Here is a 20,286-nt window from a genome sequence, read left to right as displayed (position 1 = left end):
CACAGCTAGAAGTTTCTATAAATCTTCTAGTCTCTAGACAGTCATCTTAATCTTTATATTAGTACTGTTAATACTATACTCTCAGTACTCTTTTATTATTATTAGTATCTATCCTAATAATTTCATGAGCTAATCTCTCTATAATCACTTAGTTATTGTTATTATTTATATAACTATACTTGAGATGTTATATTTCTCTAAGTTATCTCTAATGCCTGGCATGTTAGGCTTTTATAGTGTTCTTAATCTCTCTATAGATTGCTTAGTCCTTGCTTCAGCTTCTTGCTAAGTAGCAAGCCATATAGATCCAGACTCCATACCTGGTTCTTGCTGGTATTGTCTTGGACAATCATAATTCATGAATTAGAGATTCTCAGTCTTTTAATTAATCTGTGGATTATGATTCCTAAGCTATAGAATTCTTAATATAATATTATACTGTCTTAAAGATATCATATCAAAGTCTATACACTTATAGTGATCCTTTACAGTTATAAATATAGTTTCTGATTTAACTGTTAATATAAGAATTCTCAAATTCTCTCTATTTAGTTCTGTAATTAGTTCAGGTTCTGTTTTCTATTATTTAAGTATTCTAAGTTATTATATAAACTGTGGGTTTATAAAGTTTCCAGTTACACCATAGTCTATCAGTACTTAAGTTAGTTAATCTAATATAACTACTTAAATCTTTAGATATGGCCCTGATTTAATAACTACTAATTATTATTCTGGCTAGTTAGATTCTGATTATCTTAAGTATCTTCTTAAAAATCTTGAGTCTTTTATCTTTACTGTGTAATATATTATATACTAATTATTAAAACATGCTAACTAATATATTAATCCATGATAAGAATATCTCTGATATTCTTTACATATACAATCAAAGATAGAACATAAATAGTGACTTGTCTTAGTCTTGACCACTTCCAGTATCTTAGATTAGTAGTTAGTAATGTACTTCTAATCATGATATATAAAACAAGTATTTATATAATATATAAGTTAAGAAAGTTTATTATATCTTTAATAATCTTTACTTTCTTTAAAATATATATATAGACATGGTTTGTCATATCAAGATTCTGTTTCAGCAATATTTATCTTCTAGTTAATCTCTAATAACTGGTCATAATAGTCTGTATTATCTTATCCATATATTAAGTAAACTTCTAGATAACAGAGATATCTCTGTAGATATTGTTCTCAAGTCTTATTTTATGATTTTTAATATCTTAAATCTTAATGTAGATAATACTGCATGATTATTTTAAATTCTGGATAGAATTATGCTGGATTCTCCGAGATCTCTTTCAAGATATGGTCTAATTAATAAGTAATATCTTTCTTATTATTCTTCTAGTTTTCTTTATTCTCGTCTCACTGCGTTGAACAGGGTTTACTAATTTCTGATAGAGGTTTTTTCAGAGTATCAGATATCTTGCTGAATCTCTTTTTACTAGATCTAAGATCTTCAAGCTGAGTATTATACTCTTTATTTAACAGATTAAATCTATCTTAAACTATACTGGGATAGTCGTTCCTCAGAACTGGCTTATAAATATTATTATTAACTTCTATAGTCCAAGCTAATAATACAGATAATTATTAATCTTCTTATTAACTTGATAATACTGTTGGCTCATTCATAATAGTCTGTTATCTTAACTAATTATAGTATATCCTGTTCTTTAATAATTAATCATACTGAATAATATATAGCTTCTTACTATCTAGTATCCACGTTATGATTTCCATTCAAACTTCGTGCTGAATAATGGTAACATTATAGACTTCTCTGCCTTGATCTGGGTTCGTAGCTCTCAACTATTTCTGAGACTGTTACTGTTTCTGACTGTAGTTCTTTAACTAATGACCTGTCTTGCTGCAGCTAAAGCACAAGCAGTCTCTTTTATACTGTTCAAGTTCCTTCTTAAATACTCTATTCTATTAAGTCTGATATTGTGTTATATCTAGCTCCATTGGTTTTGATCTATAAGGATCTTCGTATCCCAAGCTTCTAGATTGTGCTAACCTTTTATTATTAGCTCGATAATCTGATTAACTGTTTTATCAAGATATAGACCCGCTGGTCCATTAGCTTTCTTATTATTTTATATTGTATTTATATAACTTATTATCAATCTTAACTACTGCTTTGATCATCTTTAACAACATGTTTAATTATTCTTGCTAGATAAGTTTCTTCTAGATCTCTATCTTGAGTCCCTTTTTGAATCATGCAATATAGACATTATCATTTTAATCTAAGTAACTAGTAACTTGTAAAAACTCTGAAGTATACTTAGATACTGATCTAGTTTACTTAAATTATTATAACTTTTACTCAGTATTTTATATTATATTAATATCTTCAAATATCTGTTTGAGACACTGCTTAAATCTGGCATAACTAATAAAGATTCACTTCATTTTATTATTCTGATTATCTACCAATTTTTCTTAATACTTGTAGATATATAGTTTAATTAATTAAATACTGATTCAGTCAGGTAGGTAGACGTGAAAAGAATCTTATCAACCTTATTTTTAAGCTTTTCTCTATTCATGCCAAGGTACAAGTCTAACTGGGTCAAGAAAGCCCTGAGCTTTGCTTGATTACTGTCAAATGGTTCTGATAGTCAGACCTTAACAGATTTGACTGCCAAGCAATCTTTAAATAACTGGTTTTATCATTCTAAGGCGGTGATGATTTCTTATAACTGACCAACTATATCCATTAGTTCTTGTGTTGTCAAGCCCTGCTGCTATAGGGCGCGCGATGAGTTCAATATAGTCAACATGATGAATAGTTATCACTGGGTAACACTTATACTGACTGGTGCTCAATGTATCAAACCCTAGGATTGCTTCTCCCTGTTCCTGTTAGCTTAGCTTCTGTTACAATATATATCTTCGAACTGAATCGAGGTAAGTCAGGCTGATGACTATCTAAAGATGACTGGTTCTGAATAAGAGAAGAGAAGTAAGGCCAGATAGTGCCGCGCAGCTATCTGTAAGTAAGTATAGATGAGTATTATTATTAAGCTTTACCAAAATATATAGTTACTTAAAGATAATTATATTAAGCATGAAGAATAGAACTAACTAAATATAGAAATAAGTGTCTTTATATATTCTATCCTCTATATACTATCTTATATACCATCAGGTCTATTATATATCTATATAATAATTATAAACCATGATGGTATGCTGTATACTACATGCTTGTCTGTATACCATGGTCATGTAACAACTCAGATCAGAACTTTACCTGATAAGAGTTGCTGTCCGTCCGGGCGTAGCCTTCTGCCTGACATGCCCGCCTTACTAGTCGTTCAGCTAGCAGGGGTCCGTAACAAGTAGTTTATCATAGTGTCTAGCCACAATCTCTGTCCTTATAGCAGTTAGTATAAAGATTAGTTTATGAAAGCAGGCTAGTCTATCTTTATTAATGATAATCTTGTCTGGTGAGCCTTTACTAATCTCCTAGAATATCTTGTCTTTTTTAGTAATATTAGTCAATCATCTGGTTAGATTGCTGCCTATTTCCAGCATTGCTGTAAGATTGGTCTTATTATAGCTGATTAATCTATCTATATTTCACTTCAGGATGGCTGGTTTAATAATCTTTTCTTTTATTCTATAGTCTGGTCTATAACTTAATATATCTACATGTTTATTTTCTGTTCCTTTATAATATACTATATATAAGTCATATTATAATAAAACTTTAGCCCATCTTGCCTGTCTTCTGGTCAATTTTTTGATTATTATGAAATAAGTTAAGTTCCTATAATCTGTTTTTATAATAATAATATGTTTTACTTCTTTTAGATAGACTCTTTACTGCTTAAATACTATCATAATAACTAGTAATTTCTTGTTATGAATATCATAGTTGAGTTCTGCCTGAACCAACTTTCTTAAGTAAAATATAATCAGTCTAGATTTTCTATCTTCTTCTAGCTGTGTTATACGCATTCTGACAGCATAGTCTGATATATTGATTTTAATAGTAGTTTCTTTTTCCGGGTCATGCTGTACAAGTACTGATAATATGATAAATCACTGTTTAATATCTTCAAACATGTACTGCTGTGGTTCTTCCTACTTATATTTCTTTGACTTCTTTATAAGCTTAAAGAGTTTATATAGATAGCATATCCATCTATAAATTATCAATAGTAATTGACTAGTCTGATAAACTGCTGTATTTCTTTCAGATTCTTAGATTAAGGCCAGTCCTGTATAGCTTATACTTTAGCTTGCTCAGTATAGAGTTTCTCTATAGATATCTAATATTTTAGAAACTCTGTTTCTTGTACATAGAATTTACACTTCTTCAGCTTATATTATAACTAATATAGGCATATTTTATACAAAATAAGTCTTATATATCTAACATATTTTTCTTATATCTTCAAGAAGATCAAGATATTTGTTACGGACCCCTGCTAGCTGAACGACTAGTAAGGCGGGCATGTCAGGCAGAAGGCTACGCCCGGACGGACAGCAACTCTTATCAGGTAAAGTTCCGATCTGAGTCATCACATGATCATGGTATACAGACAAGTATATGATATACAGTATATCATCATGATCTATAATTACTGTATAGATATATAGTAGATCTAATAGTATATAAGATGATATACAGAGGATAGGATATATAAAGATACTTATTTCTATAGTTAGTTAGTTCTGTTCTTCATATTCAATATAACTGTCTTTAAGTAACCATATGTTTTAATACAGCTTAGTAATAATACTTATCTGTATTTACTTACGGATAGCTGCGCGGCACTATCTGGCCTTACTTCTCTTCTCTTGTTCAGGACCAGTCATCTTTAGATAGTCATCAGCCTGACTTATCTTGATTCAGTTCGAAGGTACGTATTGGAACGGAAGCTAAGCTAACAGGAACAGGGAGAAGCGATCCTAGGGTTTGACAGACTACTGCTGCAATTATCTGTGATAATATATTTAGTTATTCTTATTAAATAAGTTTCTCTTGAATCTCTATCTTGAATCCTTTTTTAAATTATATAATATAGGCGTCTTCATTCCAGTCTAAGTAACTGATAACTTATAAGAATTTAGAAGTATATTTAAATATTAATTCAATCTACTTAAGTTATTATAGCTTTTATTCAGCATTGCATGCTATATTAATATCTTTAAATATTTATTTAAAATATTATTTGAATCTGGTATAACTAGTAAAGATTTATTTAGTATTATTATTCTGATTATTTACCAACCTTTCCTGGTACTCGCAGATATATAGCTTAAATTAATTAAATATTATTTTAGTCAGGTAGATAAACGCGAAAAGAATCTTATTAATCTTATTTCTAAGCTTCTCTTTATTTATGTTAAGATATAAGTTTAACTAGGTTAAGAAAGCCCTGAGCTTTACTTGATTACTATTAAATGATTCCGGTAGTCTGATCTTGACAGACTTGATTACTAAGTAATCTTTAAGTAACTAGTTCTGTTATTCTAAGATAATGATATTTTCTTATAACTAACTAACTATATTTATTAGTTCTTATATTATCAGGCCCTGCTGTTACAAAGTGCATGATAAGTTTGAAACTATTAATATAATGGATAGTTATAAGTGATAACACTTATACTGACTGGTGTTTAATATATTAAACCTTAGGATCACTTCTCTATTTCTGTTAGTTTAGCTTCACTGGTATATATACTATTGAACTGAAGTAAGGAGATATCAGGCTAATAACTATCTAGGAATAACCAGTCTTAAATAAGAAAAGAAAAGTAAGGCTGAATAATGCTGCACAGTTATCTGTAAGTAAGTATAGATGAGTATTATTATTAAGCTTCTAAATTTATGGATACTTAAAGATAGTATTATTAAGTATAAAGAATAGAACTAGCTAAATATATAAAAGAGTATTCTTATATATCCTATTCTCTATATACTATATTATATACTATTTAAGATAGATTAATGATTGATTTAATCATAATCCAGGATCTTAATATATCTTGTATATATCTTCAATGGTAGATTTGATGGTAGATGATTATGTGATATTGGAGTAGCTACTAAGGTAATTCAATCATGTAGAATGAGATAGATGATAATCTAGCTCAGGGCCTTGTAGGCCATCTATATAGACTAACTAGTGGTGTAAAGAGAAGTGTCACGTGACCCTATGTTTCCTACCGGCGTGGGAGCCTATCGGGGATTCTAACATACTCCCTTAGGTAATGAGGTGTCTCTTAAAACGTGTAAAATGAAGCTAAAGTTGTCGAACTATTATGCTATATTAGGTTTCTTCTGGTGGTTGTGGTTCGGGCTTTATTCTTGATATTATTTTCAGTAGGTTAAGGAAGGTCCTGAACGCCTTCCATTCCAGTGGCTTGGTAAAGCTGTCTACAGGGTTCTATGTTTCTGTAATATATAAAATTTTGATAATATTCTTCTCAATTATATCAGTAATAAAGAGATAGTGGTTATCTAGCTACCTGATGGTGTGAGTATAGCCTTCCTGGTGCAGGATATTAAGAGAATTCACTGAGTCCGTGAACACTGGGATCCGGCCGTTGGGCGAGACCATAAGGCCAAGCACTACTACCAATTTTTTAATATAAAGTGTTTCTTTGATGGTACTATTGAACGTGCAGAACTCTGTAATGGCTAAGAAGGTTATAATAAGGCTTTATTTGCGTGAGGCCCATGATATTAATGATCCTGTATAAAAGATAATATATCTCTTTATTGATTTATTATTTTTATAATCTTTATAAGATAAATCTACATACGTCTCTATACTCTTCATATGGTCCGCTGCGAGCAGGATGCTGAGTTCAGGATTGTTGGTTAGATATTGGCAGATGTGTTTCAGGGTCTTCATGTCTGCAGCAAGGGGTGCCTGGAGTCTTCATTGTAGGTGAAAGATTATGAGACAGAGGTCTGGACGTGTCTTTATGGCGAGCTAGTTGATATACCCTACAAGATATTGATATTCAGTGGTATTAGCTACTTGTAAAGTCATACTAGTACAGTCAAGTCTCCTGTATAACAGCATTATCAGGATAGCGGATCCGGACAATTCTTGTATTCCTGCCATGATCAGGGATTCTTTAGTATACACTGGTTGTGATAGTAGGATTATTCTGATTTTATAATCATATTTCAGGTTGCATTCTAGAAAGATCTTTGGTTTTCCTAGTTCCTTTAATCCGAATGCCTGGAACAGGTATTGTTTTAGCTCTATAAGGTCTTTCTGTCTCAGAGCTGTAATGGCTGAATTATTAATAAATATGATAAGAATAATATTATCTTTCTGATAGATATAAGGATTGTCTTTTAAAGGTTTAAATCTGATCTTGCTTAGGCAGTTAGTAAAGGTCTGATATTAGAGAAAAGTAGCTTACTGGAGATCATATAATGCCTGATTTAACTTACAGACCTGATCCTCAGGTTCTTTATGATAACCAGTTAGTTATTTTATAAGGATTTACTTGCTTTAGATCATTGCATGTAGATAGGCAGAGACAATATCTTACTACTTATAATATAGCTGTTTTAGTATAATATTGGTTAAGAATAGCTTTAATATGATCTTGCTTACTACAGATGCAGAGGACTTGTTATAATCAATATCTAACATCTGGCAGTTACTGTAGATTATCTAGTGAGCCTGGAATTGAGTCACGAAGCTGGTATTATCAAGTTTTAAGTTATATACCTACTTCCCCGGGATGATTCAGGCTTTAAAGGGTTGTTTAATGATTTAATAAGTATCCATATATTTGATCTTATCAATCTATATGTTTATGATTTCTTTTTAGTAAGGTATTAGTAAGGACTTTATGGTTTTCTAATAAATGTTTAGAATGATAACTTTATGGTATTTGAGATATGGAATTACAGTGTTTTTAGTAAGGGCAGTTAAGGCAGCATTGCCGTACAGTCTGCCTGATTGTAGTAATGATTGGGATTCCTCGGTAAGGGCCTTGATTAATTGGGCTTCAGGAAGTTAGTGATCCTGAGCTAAGTATTTAGTATTTACAGTATTATACGCGTGGAGGTTCTCCATAGATTTAAGTAAAAGAATGATTATGGGGTCTGCCGTGTTAGAAATTGTTTTTATCTGGCTAGTAATAATGTCTTTCTTAGTGAAGGCTTTTATTGTGTATCTTGATGTTAATATTTTATTATTGCTAGTAAGAATGTCTTTCAGTTATATGGATCTTCTGGCTTGCGGGGTCAGGGACAGTTACTTCTATATATTAAGATTCTTATAATCTGTTTAGTATGTCTTTGTTTTATTAAAAGTAATGTTTCTCGATTGTTTCATCTTATCAGAATCAGGGAATCAAATATGGTAGATGTGGCCATAATCTTTATTAAAGCTAATAAGATAGTCTATTAAAGCCCTGGGATTCAGCTTCTAGGATTGTGTTTGATTTTTCATAGATATATGGATGTATGTGCGGCAGCTGAAGATATGTAGGACTTTAAGTAAGGCATTAGGATTTAGCAAGTTATAGAATATTTAGTATAGAAATACCAGAGTCTTCTTCAGGTCTCCTTCTTTTAGTAATAAGTGATTTTGTATCTGAGCATTGAGCTTGATGGTAAATAGCTAGAGATAGCCTGATAGGCTAGAATTAATCATGATTATTCTTACTATTTGATTTATTAAATCACTATATTATTCTGATAGTCTGTTTACTTCAGGTATACAGGATGATGATATCTGTATATAAATTCTACAGTCTTTATAAGTTACTCATAACTTGAAGTAAGTAAATTCTTGGTCATTATCTAGATACCAGGCTGCAGGATAGTGGTGTTACAGACCCCTGCTAGCCAGGTTACTAGCAGAAGCGGACTCGTCAGGCAGAAAGGTAACGACCAGGAAGGGCTCGGGCAGCCAGCAACTCTTATTGAGCAAGATCCCGGTTAGGGTAACGTCCGAGGCAACACTGTGTCACATGACCATCTACCATCAGATCTACCATCGAGAGTATACGACATGGTATATGGAATCCAGGAATATGATTGGATTGATCCTCAATCTACCCTGAATGGTATACGAAATAGTATACAAAGGATAGGATATAAGGACACTCTTTCATATACTTAGCTAGTTCTGTTCTTCGTGCTCAATCCAATTATCTTTAAGTAACCATACGTTTTGGTAAAGCTTAGCAACAACACTCATCCGCACTTACTTACGGATAGCTGCACGGCACTATCTGGCCTTACTTCTCTTTTCTTGTTCAGATCAAGTCATCTTTAGATAGTTATCAATCTGACTTACCTTGATTCAGTTTAAAGGTATGTATTGGAAACGGGAGCTAAGCTAATAGGAACAGGAAGAAGCGATCCTAGGGTTTGATACATTGAGTACCAGTCAGTACGAGTGTTATCCAGTGATAACTAGTCATTATATTGACTATATTAAACACATCGCGTGCGCCACAGCAGGGCCCGATAACCAAGAAACTAATAAATATGGTTAGTCAGTTATAAGAAAGTATCACTGTCTTAAAATAATAGAACCAGTTACTTGAAGATTGTTTATTAATTAAATCTATTAAGGTCTGACCACCCGAGCTATTTAACAGCAAATGAGTAAGGCTCAGGGCTTTCTTGACTCAGTTAGATCTGTACTTCAACATGAACAAGAAAAAGCTTAAGAATAAGGAGAACAAGATCTTTTTCATGTCTACTTACCTGACTGAAGCAGTATTTAATTAGTTTGAACCATATATCCGCGAGTGATAAGAGAAGTCAGTAAGTAATTAGGATAATAATATAAAGTGATTTTTTACTAGTTACACCAGATTTAAACAGTGTCTTGAACAGATATTTAGAGATATTAATACAGTACAGAATATTAAGTAAAAATTATAATAATTTAAGTAGATGAAATCAGTATTTATATATACTTCAGAGTTTTAGTAAGTTATTAGTTACCTGGACTGGGATGACAACGCCTATATCTTATAATTTAAAGAAGGACTCAAGATAGAGATCCAAGAAAAGATTATTTAGTAAGAACAACTGGACATATTGATTAAGATAATTAAAACAGTAGTTAAGATTAATAATAAGTTATACAACTTTAATATAAAACAATAAGAAGGTTGATAGATCAGTGGGTCTATATCTCAATATAATAATTAGCCAGATTACTAAGTTAATAACAGAAGATCAGTATAATCTAGAAGCTTGGGATATGAAGATCTCTACAGACTAAAACTAATAGAGCTAGATGCAGCACAGTACCAGACTCAATAGACTCGAGTGTCCAAGGAGGAACTCAAACAGCATAAACAAGACCGCTTGTGTTTTAGCTGCAGCAAAGCAGGTCACTAGTTAAAGGACTGTAGTCAGAAACAGCCTCAAAAGTAATTAAGCACTACGAACCAAGATCAAGACAGAGGAGTCTATGATGTCACCACCATTTAGCACGAAGTTTGGATGGAATCTGTAATACAGATATTAGATAATAAGAAGTTACATACTATTCAGCATGATCAGCTATCAGAGAACAGGATATACCATGATTAGTTAAGATAACAGGCCATCACGGATGAGCCAACAGTACCACCTAGTTAATAAGAGAATTAATAATTGTCTGTACCATTAGTTTGGACTATAAAAGTTAATAATAATAATTATAAGCTAGTTTTAAGAAATGACTATCCCAGTATAGTTTAGAATAAAGATAAACTATCAGACAAAGAGTACAGTATACTATTTAAAGATCTTAAACCCAGTAAGAAGAGATTCAGCAAGATATCTAATATCTCTAAAAAACCTTTATCAGAAATTAATAAACTCTGTTCATTACAGCGAGATGAGAATAAGAAAAACTAGAAAAATAATTAAAAAGATATTACTTATTAGTTAGACCGCATATTAAAAGAGATCTCAGAGAATCTAGCACAATTCTGCTCAGAGTTCAAGATAATCATGCAGCATTATTTATATTGAGATTTAAAATATTGGAAATTATAAAATAAGACTTGGAAACAATATCTACAGAGATGCTCTTATTATCTAGAAGTTTGCTTAATATATAGACAAGATAATATAGATTATTATTATTAATTATTAGAGATTAGTTAGAAGATAAATGTTGCAGGGACAGAGTCTTGATATAATAAACTATATCTGTACGTTTATTTCAAAGAAAGTAGAGATTATTAAAAATATAATAAACTTCCTTAGCTTATATATTATATAAACATATGCTTAATATATCATGATTAGAAGTATATTACCAACTACTGACTTAAGATACTGGAAGTGGTTAGGACTAAGATAAGCCATTATCTATGTTCTATCTTTAATTATATATATAAAGGGTATCAGAGATATCCTTACTACAGATTAATATATTGGCTAGCATGTTTTAATAATCAGTATATAATATACTACACAGTAAAGATAAAAGGCTCAAGATTTCTAAGAAGATACCCACGGTAGTTAGCACCTAACTAACTAGAACAGTAATTAATAATCACAAAGTCAGGACTATACCTGAAAATCTAAGCAGTCATATTAGATTAACCAGCTCAAGTATTAGTAGACTCTGGAATAACCAGAAACTTCATGAACCCGCGATTCATGTAACAGCTTGAAATACTTAGATAATAAAAAGCAGAATCTAAACTAATTACAGAACTAAATAAAGAGAATTTAGGAACTCTTGTATTAATAATCAAGTTAAGAATTATATCTATAATTATAAAAAATCACTACAAGTATATAGACTTTAACATGATATCTGTCAAACCCTAGGATCGCTTCTCCCTGTCCCTGTTAGCTTAGCTCCCGTTCCGATACGTACCTTGTGAACTGAATCAAAGGTGACTTGATCTTGAACAAGAGAAGAGAAGTAAGGCCAGATAGTGCCGCGCAGCTATCCGTAAGTAAGTGCGGACGAGTATTGTCGCTAAGCTTTACCAAAACGTATGGTTACTTAAAGACAGTGTTATTGAGCACGAAGAACAGAACTAGCTAAGTACGTGAAGGAGTGTCCTTATATATCCGTTCCCCGTATACTATTCCATATACCATCGGGTCTGTCGTATACCCACTTGGTAGTCATAGACCATGATGATATGTTGTATACCACATGCTTGTCCGTATACCATGGTCACGTGATCCGTGTCGCCTGACGGTTCGGGTCGGGATCCTCCTCGATAAGAGTCCCCTTCCGTCCGGATGTGGTCTTCTGCCTGACATACCCGCCTTACTAGTTGTCCAGCTAGCAGGGGTCCGTAACAGTTAGGTTCTAACTATTATAGATATCTTCTTAAAAATCTTAAGCCTTCTATCTTTACCGTGTAGTATATTATATATTGATTATTAAAACATGTTAGCTAATATATTAATCTGTGGTAAGAATATCTCTGATACTCTTTACATGCATAATCAAAGATAGAGTATAAATAATAACTTATCTTAGTCTTAACCACTTCCAGTATCTTAAATCAGTAATTAATAATATACTTCTAATTATAATATATTAAGCATGTATTTATATAATACACAAGCTAAAGAAGTTTATCATGTTTTTAATAATCTTTACTTTCTTTAAAATAAATATATAGATATGGTTTATCATACTAAGACTCTGTTTCTATAATATTTATTTTTTAATTAATCTTTAATAACTAGTAATAATAGTCCGTGTTATCTCATTTATATATTAAGCAAACTTTTAAATAATAAAAACATCTTTATAAATATTGTTTCCAAGTCTTATTTTATGATTTCCAATATTTCAAGTCCTAATATGAGCAATACTGTATGATCATTTTAAACTCTAGGCAAAATTATACTAGATTTTCTAAGATCTTCTTTAAAATATAGTTTAATCAGTAAGTAATATTTTCTTAATCATTCTTCTAATTCTTCTTATCCTTATTTTATTATAATAAACAGAATTTACTAATTTTTAATAAGGATTTTTCAGGAGTATCAGATATCTTACTGAGTCTTTTCTTACTAGATTCAAGATCTTTAAATAATATATTATATTCTTTATTTAATAATTTATCTTTATTCTAAACTATACTAGGATAGTCGTTCCTCAAAACTAGCTTATAATTATTATTATTGATTTCTGTAGTCCAAATTAATAATATAGATAATCATTAATCCTCTTATTAACTAAATAATACTGTTAGCTTATCTATAATAATCTGTTGTCTTAACCAATCACAGTATATCCTGTCCTCTAACAGCCAACCATACTGAATAATATATAACTTCTTGTTATCTAATATCTGCATCACAGATTCTGTCCAAACTTTATGCTGAATAGTGGTAACATTATAGACTCCTCTGCCTTGATCATGGTTCATGATGCTCAATTACTTCTGAGACTGTTACTGTTTCTGACTATAGTTCTTTAACTGGTGACCTGCTTTGCCGCAGCTAAAGTACAAGCAGTCTTATTTACACTGTTCAAGTTCCTTCTTAAACACTCAAGTTTGTTGAGTCTGATGCTGTGCTGCATCCAGCTCTATTGGTTTTAATCTGTAGGGATCTTTATATCCTAAGCTTCTAGATTATACTGACCTTCTGTTATTAACTCAATAACCTGGCTAATTATTATATCAAGATATAGACTCACTGGTTTATCAATCCTCTTGTTATTTTATGTTAAAGTCATATAACTTATTATCAATCTTTACTACTTTAATTATCTTGATCAATATGTCTAATCATTCTTACTAAATGATCTTCTCTTAGATCTCTATCTTAAGTCCTTCTTTAAATCATGAAATATAGGCGTTGTCATCCCAGTCTAAGTAATTAATAACTTACTAAAACTCTGAAATATATATAGATACTAATCCAGTCTATTTAAATTATTATAATTTTTACTCAGTATTCTATACCGTATTAATATCTCTAAATATCTATTTTAAATACTGTTTAAATCTGGTATAACTAGTAAAAAGTTATTTTATATTATTATTCTAATTACTTATCAACTTTTTTTATTACTCGCGGATATATGGTTCAAATTAATCAAATACTGCTTCAGTCAGGTAAGTAAATATGAGAAAGATCTTGTTCTTCTTATTCTTAAGCTTTTTCTTATTTATGTTAAGATACAGATCTAACTGGGTCAAGAAAGCTCTGAGTCGTGCTCATTTGCTGTTAAATAACTCAGATGGTTGGACCTTAACAGATTTAACTGATAAGCGATCTTTAAGTAACTAGTTCTATTATTTTAAGACAGTGATACTTTCTTATAACTAATTAACCATATCTATCAGTTTCTTAGTTATCGGGCCCTGCTGTGGCACACGTGATGTATTCAATATAGTCAATATAATGATTAATTATTACTGAGTAATACTCGTACTGACTGGTACTTAATGTATCAAACCCTAAGATTACTTCTCCCTGTTTCTGTTAGCTTAGCTCCCGTTCTAATACATATCTGTAAACTGAATCAGGGTAGTCAGGTTAATGCCTATCTAAAGATGACTTAATCTAAACAAGAAAAGAGAAGTAAGGCTAGATAGTACCGCGCAGCTATCCGTAAGTAAGTGCAGACAAGTGTTATTACTAAGCTTTATCAAAATATATGGTTACTTAAAGACAGTGTTATTAAGCATGAAGAACAGAACTAGCTAAGTATAAGAAGGAGTGTCCTTATATATCCGTTCTTTATATACTATTCCATATACTATCAGGTCTGTTGTATACCTACTTGGTAGTTATAGACCATGATAGTATGCTGTATATCACATGCTTATCTGTATACCATGGTTACATGATCCATAGCACCTGACAGTTCGGGTCGGGATCTTTCTTAATAAGAGCTCCCTTCTGTCTGGATGTGGTCTTCTGCTTAACATACCCGTCTTACTAGTTGTTCAGCTAGTAGGGATCTATAACACCACCTCCCCTTCTTTAAGGTTCTTATCCTCAAGAATATAAAGGTGCGTGTCCCTTGTCCAGGTCAGCTAAGTCTTCTTAGTTTTACTTTTCTCTCAGAATAGACCATCATATCTTTACATAATTATTATAAAAAACATTATCAGCAGGCTAACTAGATTGTTTGTAACAGTATCCAGATTAACTTTTTTTATATCTAGTATAATTTTCATAGTCTTTCCTATTTTATGGATTCCAAAAACCAAAATTGTGCGGCCTATACTCATCATGGCTAAAAATATAAAAAGCAATTTCACAGTGATTCTGAGTGGGATAAACTTTAATATAATAAAGAAAAGATAGCTTAAGAGATTAAAAAGACCAAAGAATAGATTGAGCTATTATTTATAAAAATAAAGTATTTGTGAAAGCATTGCAAATTTCTTAAAAATTGTGGTAATCAGATGTTAGATCACGACTCAAATGTGTTGGAGTAATTAGATAATAAGGATTCTCCAAGCACTGAGGATCTCCGAGAGCTAGAGTATCTGACTAATAAATACAACACTGCTCAACTTGCCGCTGCATCAGACAATCCTAGTCTGACTTAGTTAGTTAGTTCCCCTTCTTTCTGGGCGAACTTTGACCTGTCTGTCAGTAATACTGCTCTACAAGCTGGTAACAGCCTGTTAAATTCTTAATAAGTTCTTACATGTTTTCTGAGATATCATATTCTACCTATTTTACCAGATACTTTAACCTGCTGCTAATCTTCTTATGATCCAGGATTTTTTTGACTTTGTATTCTTATTCTGTGTTATTATCAATCTCTATATTTTCTGCAATTCTAGCATTCTTTGATACAGGTTTCAATAATAAGATATAAAACACTGGATAAATTCTGTTTATTAATTTTGATAATCTTAACTTGTAATTGACTGGTCCCTTCTTATCTTTAATAATAAATGATTCTAGCTTGTGATAATCAAGCTTCTGACTTAGTTATTTTATCTTAATATTTCTGTAAAGTAGAAACACTTTCTTTCTTCTTTTTAAATCAGGTTCCCTCTTATATTTATAATTATAGTATATCTTGCTATATAAGTTCATGAACTCAATGTCTCAGAATAACTGTAGATACATGTTTTCTATAAATATAATAATATCTTTAACTATATTAATAACTTACTACTTCTTTAATAGCGTTTCTAGAAACCTCGGGTGGTAACCATAATTAGTGTAAAACAGTGAAACTCTAATAGTTAAGTGACTGATATTGTTATATAAGAACTATATTATTAATAACAGATTTATTTAATTATCTTACTAGTAGTTTATATAGTGCCTCAGGTATTACTTAATTATCTAATTAATCTTTTCTATTTGCCCATTCGTCTGTGGATGGTAAGCTATTATTATTTATTTTTCAATTTCCATAAGATCTGTGAGTAATCTCTAGAACTTCAAGGTAAATAACTTATCTTGATCTGATATAATATATTTTAGTATTTTATAATATATAATAATGTTTTCTAGAAACAGTTCTATTATCTGTATTACTATTATTATTATCTTACTTGATATAAGATGGATGTATTTAGTAAGGTGATTAATAATGATTATAATAATATTAAACCCTTCTAATTCCAGTAATAAATTAATAAAGTTAATTATTATCCATTTTTATAGCTGTTGTGGCGCCTTCTATACTTATATTTATCTATAGGGCTGGTGCTTTACAGGCTTGTTTCTAATACAAGTCTTGTATTATCTAATATAATCATATATTTTCTGTCTGAAGTTCAGAATGTAGTAATTCCTTGTAATTAGTTCAGTTATCTTTTCTATTTTTAAATAATTCTTAAGCGGTTCATCATGGTGCCTAGCCACAATCTCTATTCTTATTATAGTTAGTATAAAGATTAATCTATGAAAATAGGCTAGTCTATTTTTATTAATGGTGATCTTGTCCGGTGAGTCCTTACTTATTTTTTAAAATATTTTATCATTTTTTATACCATCAGCCAATCACTTAGTTAGATTACTACCTATTTTCAATATTATTACTAGATTAGCTTTATTATAACTGATTAACCCATCCGTATTTTGCTTTAAGATAGCCAGTTCAATAACCTTTTCATTTAATTCATAGTCTGGCCTGCAGCTCAGCACATCTACATGTTTATTCTCTATTTCTTTACAGTATATAATTCTGAAATCATATTATGACAGAATCTCAGCTTATCATGCCTGCCTTCTGGTCAACTCTTTAGTTATTATAAAGTAAGTCAAGTTCTTATGATCTATCTTTATAATAACAGTGTGTTTCACTTCTTTAAGATAGACCCTCCACTGCTTAAACATTACTATTATAGCTAGCAATTCCTTATTATGAATATTATAGTTGAGTTCTGCTTGAATCAACTTTCTTGAGTAAAATATAATTAGTCTTAACTTTCTGTCTTCTTTAGGTTGTGTTATACACATGCCAACAGTGTAATTTAATACATTAGTTTTAATAGTTATTTCTTTCTCTAGATCATGCTGTATAAGTATTAATGATGTGATAAATTACTGCTTGATATCTTTAAACATACTCTGTTGTAGTTCTTTCCACTGGTACTTCTTTAACTTCTTTATAAGCTTGAAGAGTAGTATTATATGGATAGCATATCCGTCCATAAATTATTAATAGTAGTTAACTAATCTGATGAACTGCTGTAGTTCTTTCAGATTTCTCAGTTAAGGCTAATCCTGTATAGCTTGTACTTTAGCTCACTCAGTATAGATTCTTTTTATAGATATCTAATATCTCAGGAATTTTATTTCCTGTATATAGAATTTATACTTCTTCAGCTTATATTATAGTTAATATAGATATAATTTGTATAGAACTAGTCTTATATACTTTATATATTCTTCCTTAGTCTTTAAAAAGATTAATATATTGTCTAGATAAGTAATTATAAACCTGTCAAGATGTTTTTCTAGAACTTTATTAATATATTGCTAAAATAATACTGGTACATTGGTAAGCCTAAATAATATAATCAAGTACTTAAAATATCTATACTTTATTCTGAATATAGTTTTCTATTCTTTATTTTCTGTAATGCGTATATGATAATATATATTTATAATATTAAGTTTAATAAACTATTTTATTTCTTATATCTTGTCTTAGATTTCTGAAATCAAAGATAACGGGTGTTAATCCTTAATTATAATAATATTTAGTGACTGATAATCCACGCATAGCTGTAAATTGCTGTTTTTTTTTAGTTTAAATAAGACTCCATGTCCTGCTGGTGACTTTAAAGGCCTAATATTATCTTTAACTAGCTAATTATTAATATATTCTTATAGTGTTTATGATTTTTTTTTAGATATTAGATAAATTTTTCTACATACTAGTGACTTTTTTTTTCTATAGGAATAGTATGATTATGCTTTCTATGCTGAGGTAATTTAGATTATTCTAGCTACTTGAATAAGTCCTTGAATCTTTCATATTATGATAGGATCTGTATATCACTCTTGACCATAGCTAGAAGTTCCCATAAATCTTCTAATCTCTGGATAACTATCTTAATCTCTGTGTTAGTACTGTTAATGCTATATTTATAGTATTCTTTAATTATTGTTAATACTTATTTTGATAATTCCATAAGCCAATCTTTCTATGATGGCTTGGTTACTGCTATTACTTATGTGACTATACTTAAGATGTTATTTTCCTCTAAATTATCTCTAATATCTGGCGTGTTAGGCTTTTATAGTGATCTCAACCTCTTCTTACTAGATTACTTAATCCTTATTTCAGCCTCTTATTGAATAACAGGCTGTATAGATCTAGACCCCATATCTAGTCCTTGCTGGTGTTGTCTTGGGCAATTATAATTTATGAATTAGAGACTCTCAGTCTTTTAATTAATCTGTGAATTATGATTCTTGAGTTATAGAATCTCTAACACAATATTATACTGTTTTAAAGATATCATATTAAAGTTTATATACTTATAGTGACTCTTTATAATTATAAATATAGTTTCTAACTTAATTATTAACATGAGAGTTTCTAAATTCTCTTTATTTAGTTCTATAATTGGTTCAGATTCTGCTTTCTATTATCTAAGTATCTTAAGCTGTTACATGAATCATAGGTTCATAAAGTTTCTGGTTATTCCAGAGTCTATCAGTACTTAGACTAGTTAATTTAATATGACTGCTTAGATCTTTAAATATGGCTCTGACTTTGTGGCTACTAACTACTATTCTGGCTAGTTAGGTTCTAACTACTGTAAGTATCTTCTTGGAAATCTTAAACCTTTTATCTTTACTGTATAGTATATTATATACTAATTATTAAAACATGCTAGTTAATATATTAATCTGTGATAAGAATGTCTCTGGTACTCTTTACACGTGTAATTAAAGATAGAGTATAAATAGTGACTTACCTTAGCCTTAACTACTTCCAGTATCTTAGGTTAATAGTTAGTAATATATTTCTAATCATGGTATATTAAGTATATATTCATATAATATATAAGCTAAGAAAGTTTATCATATCTTTAATAATCTCTGCTTTCTTTAAAATAAATATACAGATATGGCTTATTATATTAAGACTCTGTTTCTATAATATTTATCTTCTAATTAATCTCTAATAGCTGGTAATAATAGTCTATATTATCTTGTCCATATATTAAATAAACTTCTGGATAATAAGAATATTTGTATAGATATTATTCCCAAGTCTTGTTCTATGATTTTCAATATTTTAAATCCTAATGTGGGTAATATTGTATGATTATCTTAAGTTTTAGATAGAATCATACTGGATTCTTCAAGATCTTCTTTAAAATATAGTCTAATTAATAAGTAATATTCTTTTAATCATTCTTCTAGTTCTTCTTATCCTTGTCTTACTATAATAAACAGAGTTTATCAATTTCTGATAAGGGTTTTTCAGAGGTATCAGATATCTTGTTAAGTCTTTTCTTACTAGGTTTAAAATCTTCAAATAGTCTACTGTATTCTTTATCTGATGATTTATCTTTATTCTAAACTATATTAAAATAATTATTTCTCAGAACTGGCTTATAATTATTATTATTGATTTCTATAGTCCAAGTTAATAATACAGATAATCATTAATCCTCTTATTAGCTGAATAATACTGTTAACTTATTCAGGGTGACCTGTTATCTTAATCAATTATAATACATTCTGTTCTCTGATAGCCGACCGTGCTGAATAATATATAGCTTCTTATTATCTAATATCTGCATTACAGATTCTATCTAAACTTTATGCTGAATAGTAGTAACATTATAGACTCCTCTATCTTGATCTTGGTTCATAGTGCTCAA

The 20,286-nt window shown here is 30.2% G+C and overlaps 1 protein-coding gene across 1 annotated transcript; it reads right to left on the bottom strand.

Annotated features, from left to right (window-relative positions):
• Positions 1-6,506: 6,506 nt before the first annotated feature.
• Positions 6,507-7,658, bottom strand: BO94DRAFT_559571 (uncharacterized protein; the record flags this gene model as incomplete). The annotated part of the gene is made up of 4 exons (XM_025614078.1): positions 6,507-6,702; positions 6,808-6,924; positions 7,243-7,397; positions 7,620-7,658. The coding sequence occupies 4 exons, from the start codon at positions 7,656-7,658 to the stop codon at positions 6,507-6,509; spliced, it is 507 nt and encodes a 168-aa protein (XP_025463915.1).
• Positions 7,659-20,286: the final 12,628 nt, after the last annotated feature.

The sequence above is a fragment of the Aspergillus sclerotioniger genome (assembly GCF_003184525.1).
Source record: "Aspergillus sclerotioniger CBS 115572 chromosome Unknown BO94scaffold_29, whole genome shotgun sequence".
Lineage (NCBI taxonomy): Eukaryota > Fungi > Ascomycota > Eurotiomycetes > Eurotiales > Aspergillaceae > Aspergillus > Aspergillus sclerotioniger.
Note: the sequence above shows the minus strand (reverse complement) of the source record. Positions and strands in the feature narration are given on the sequence as shown.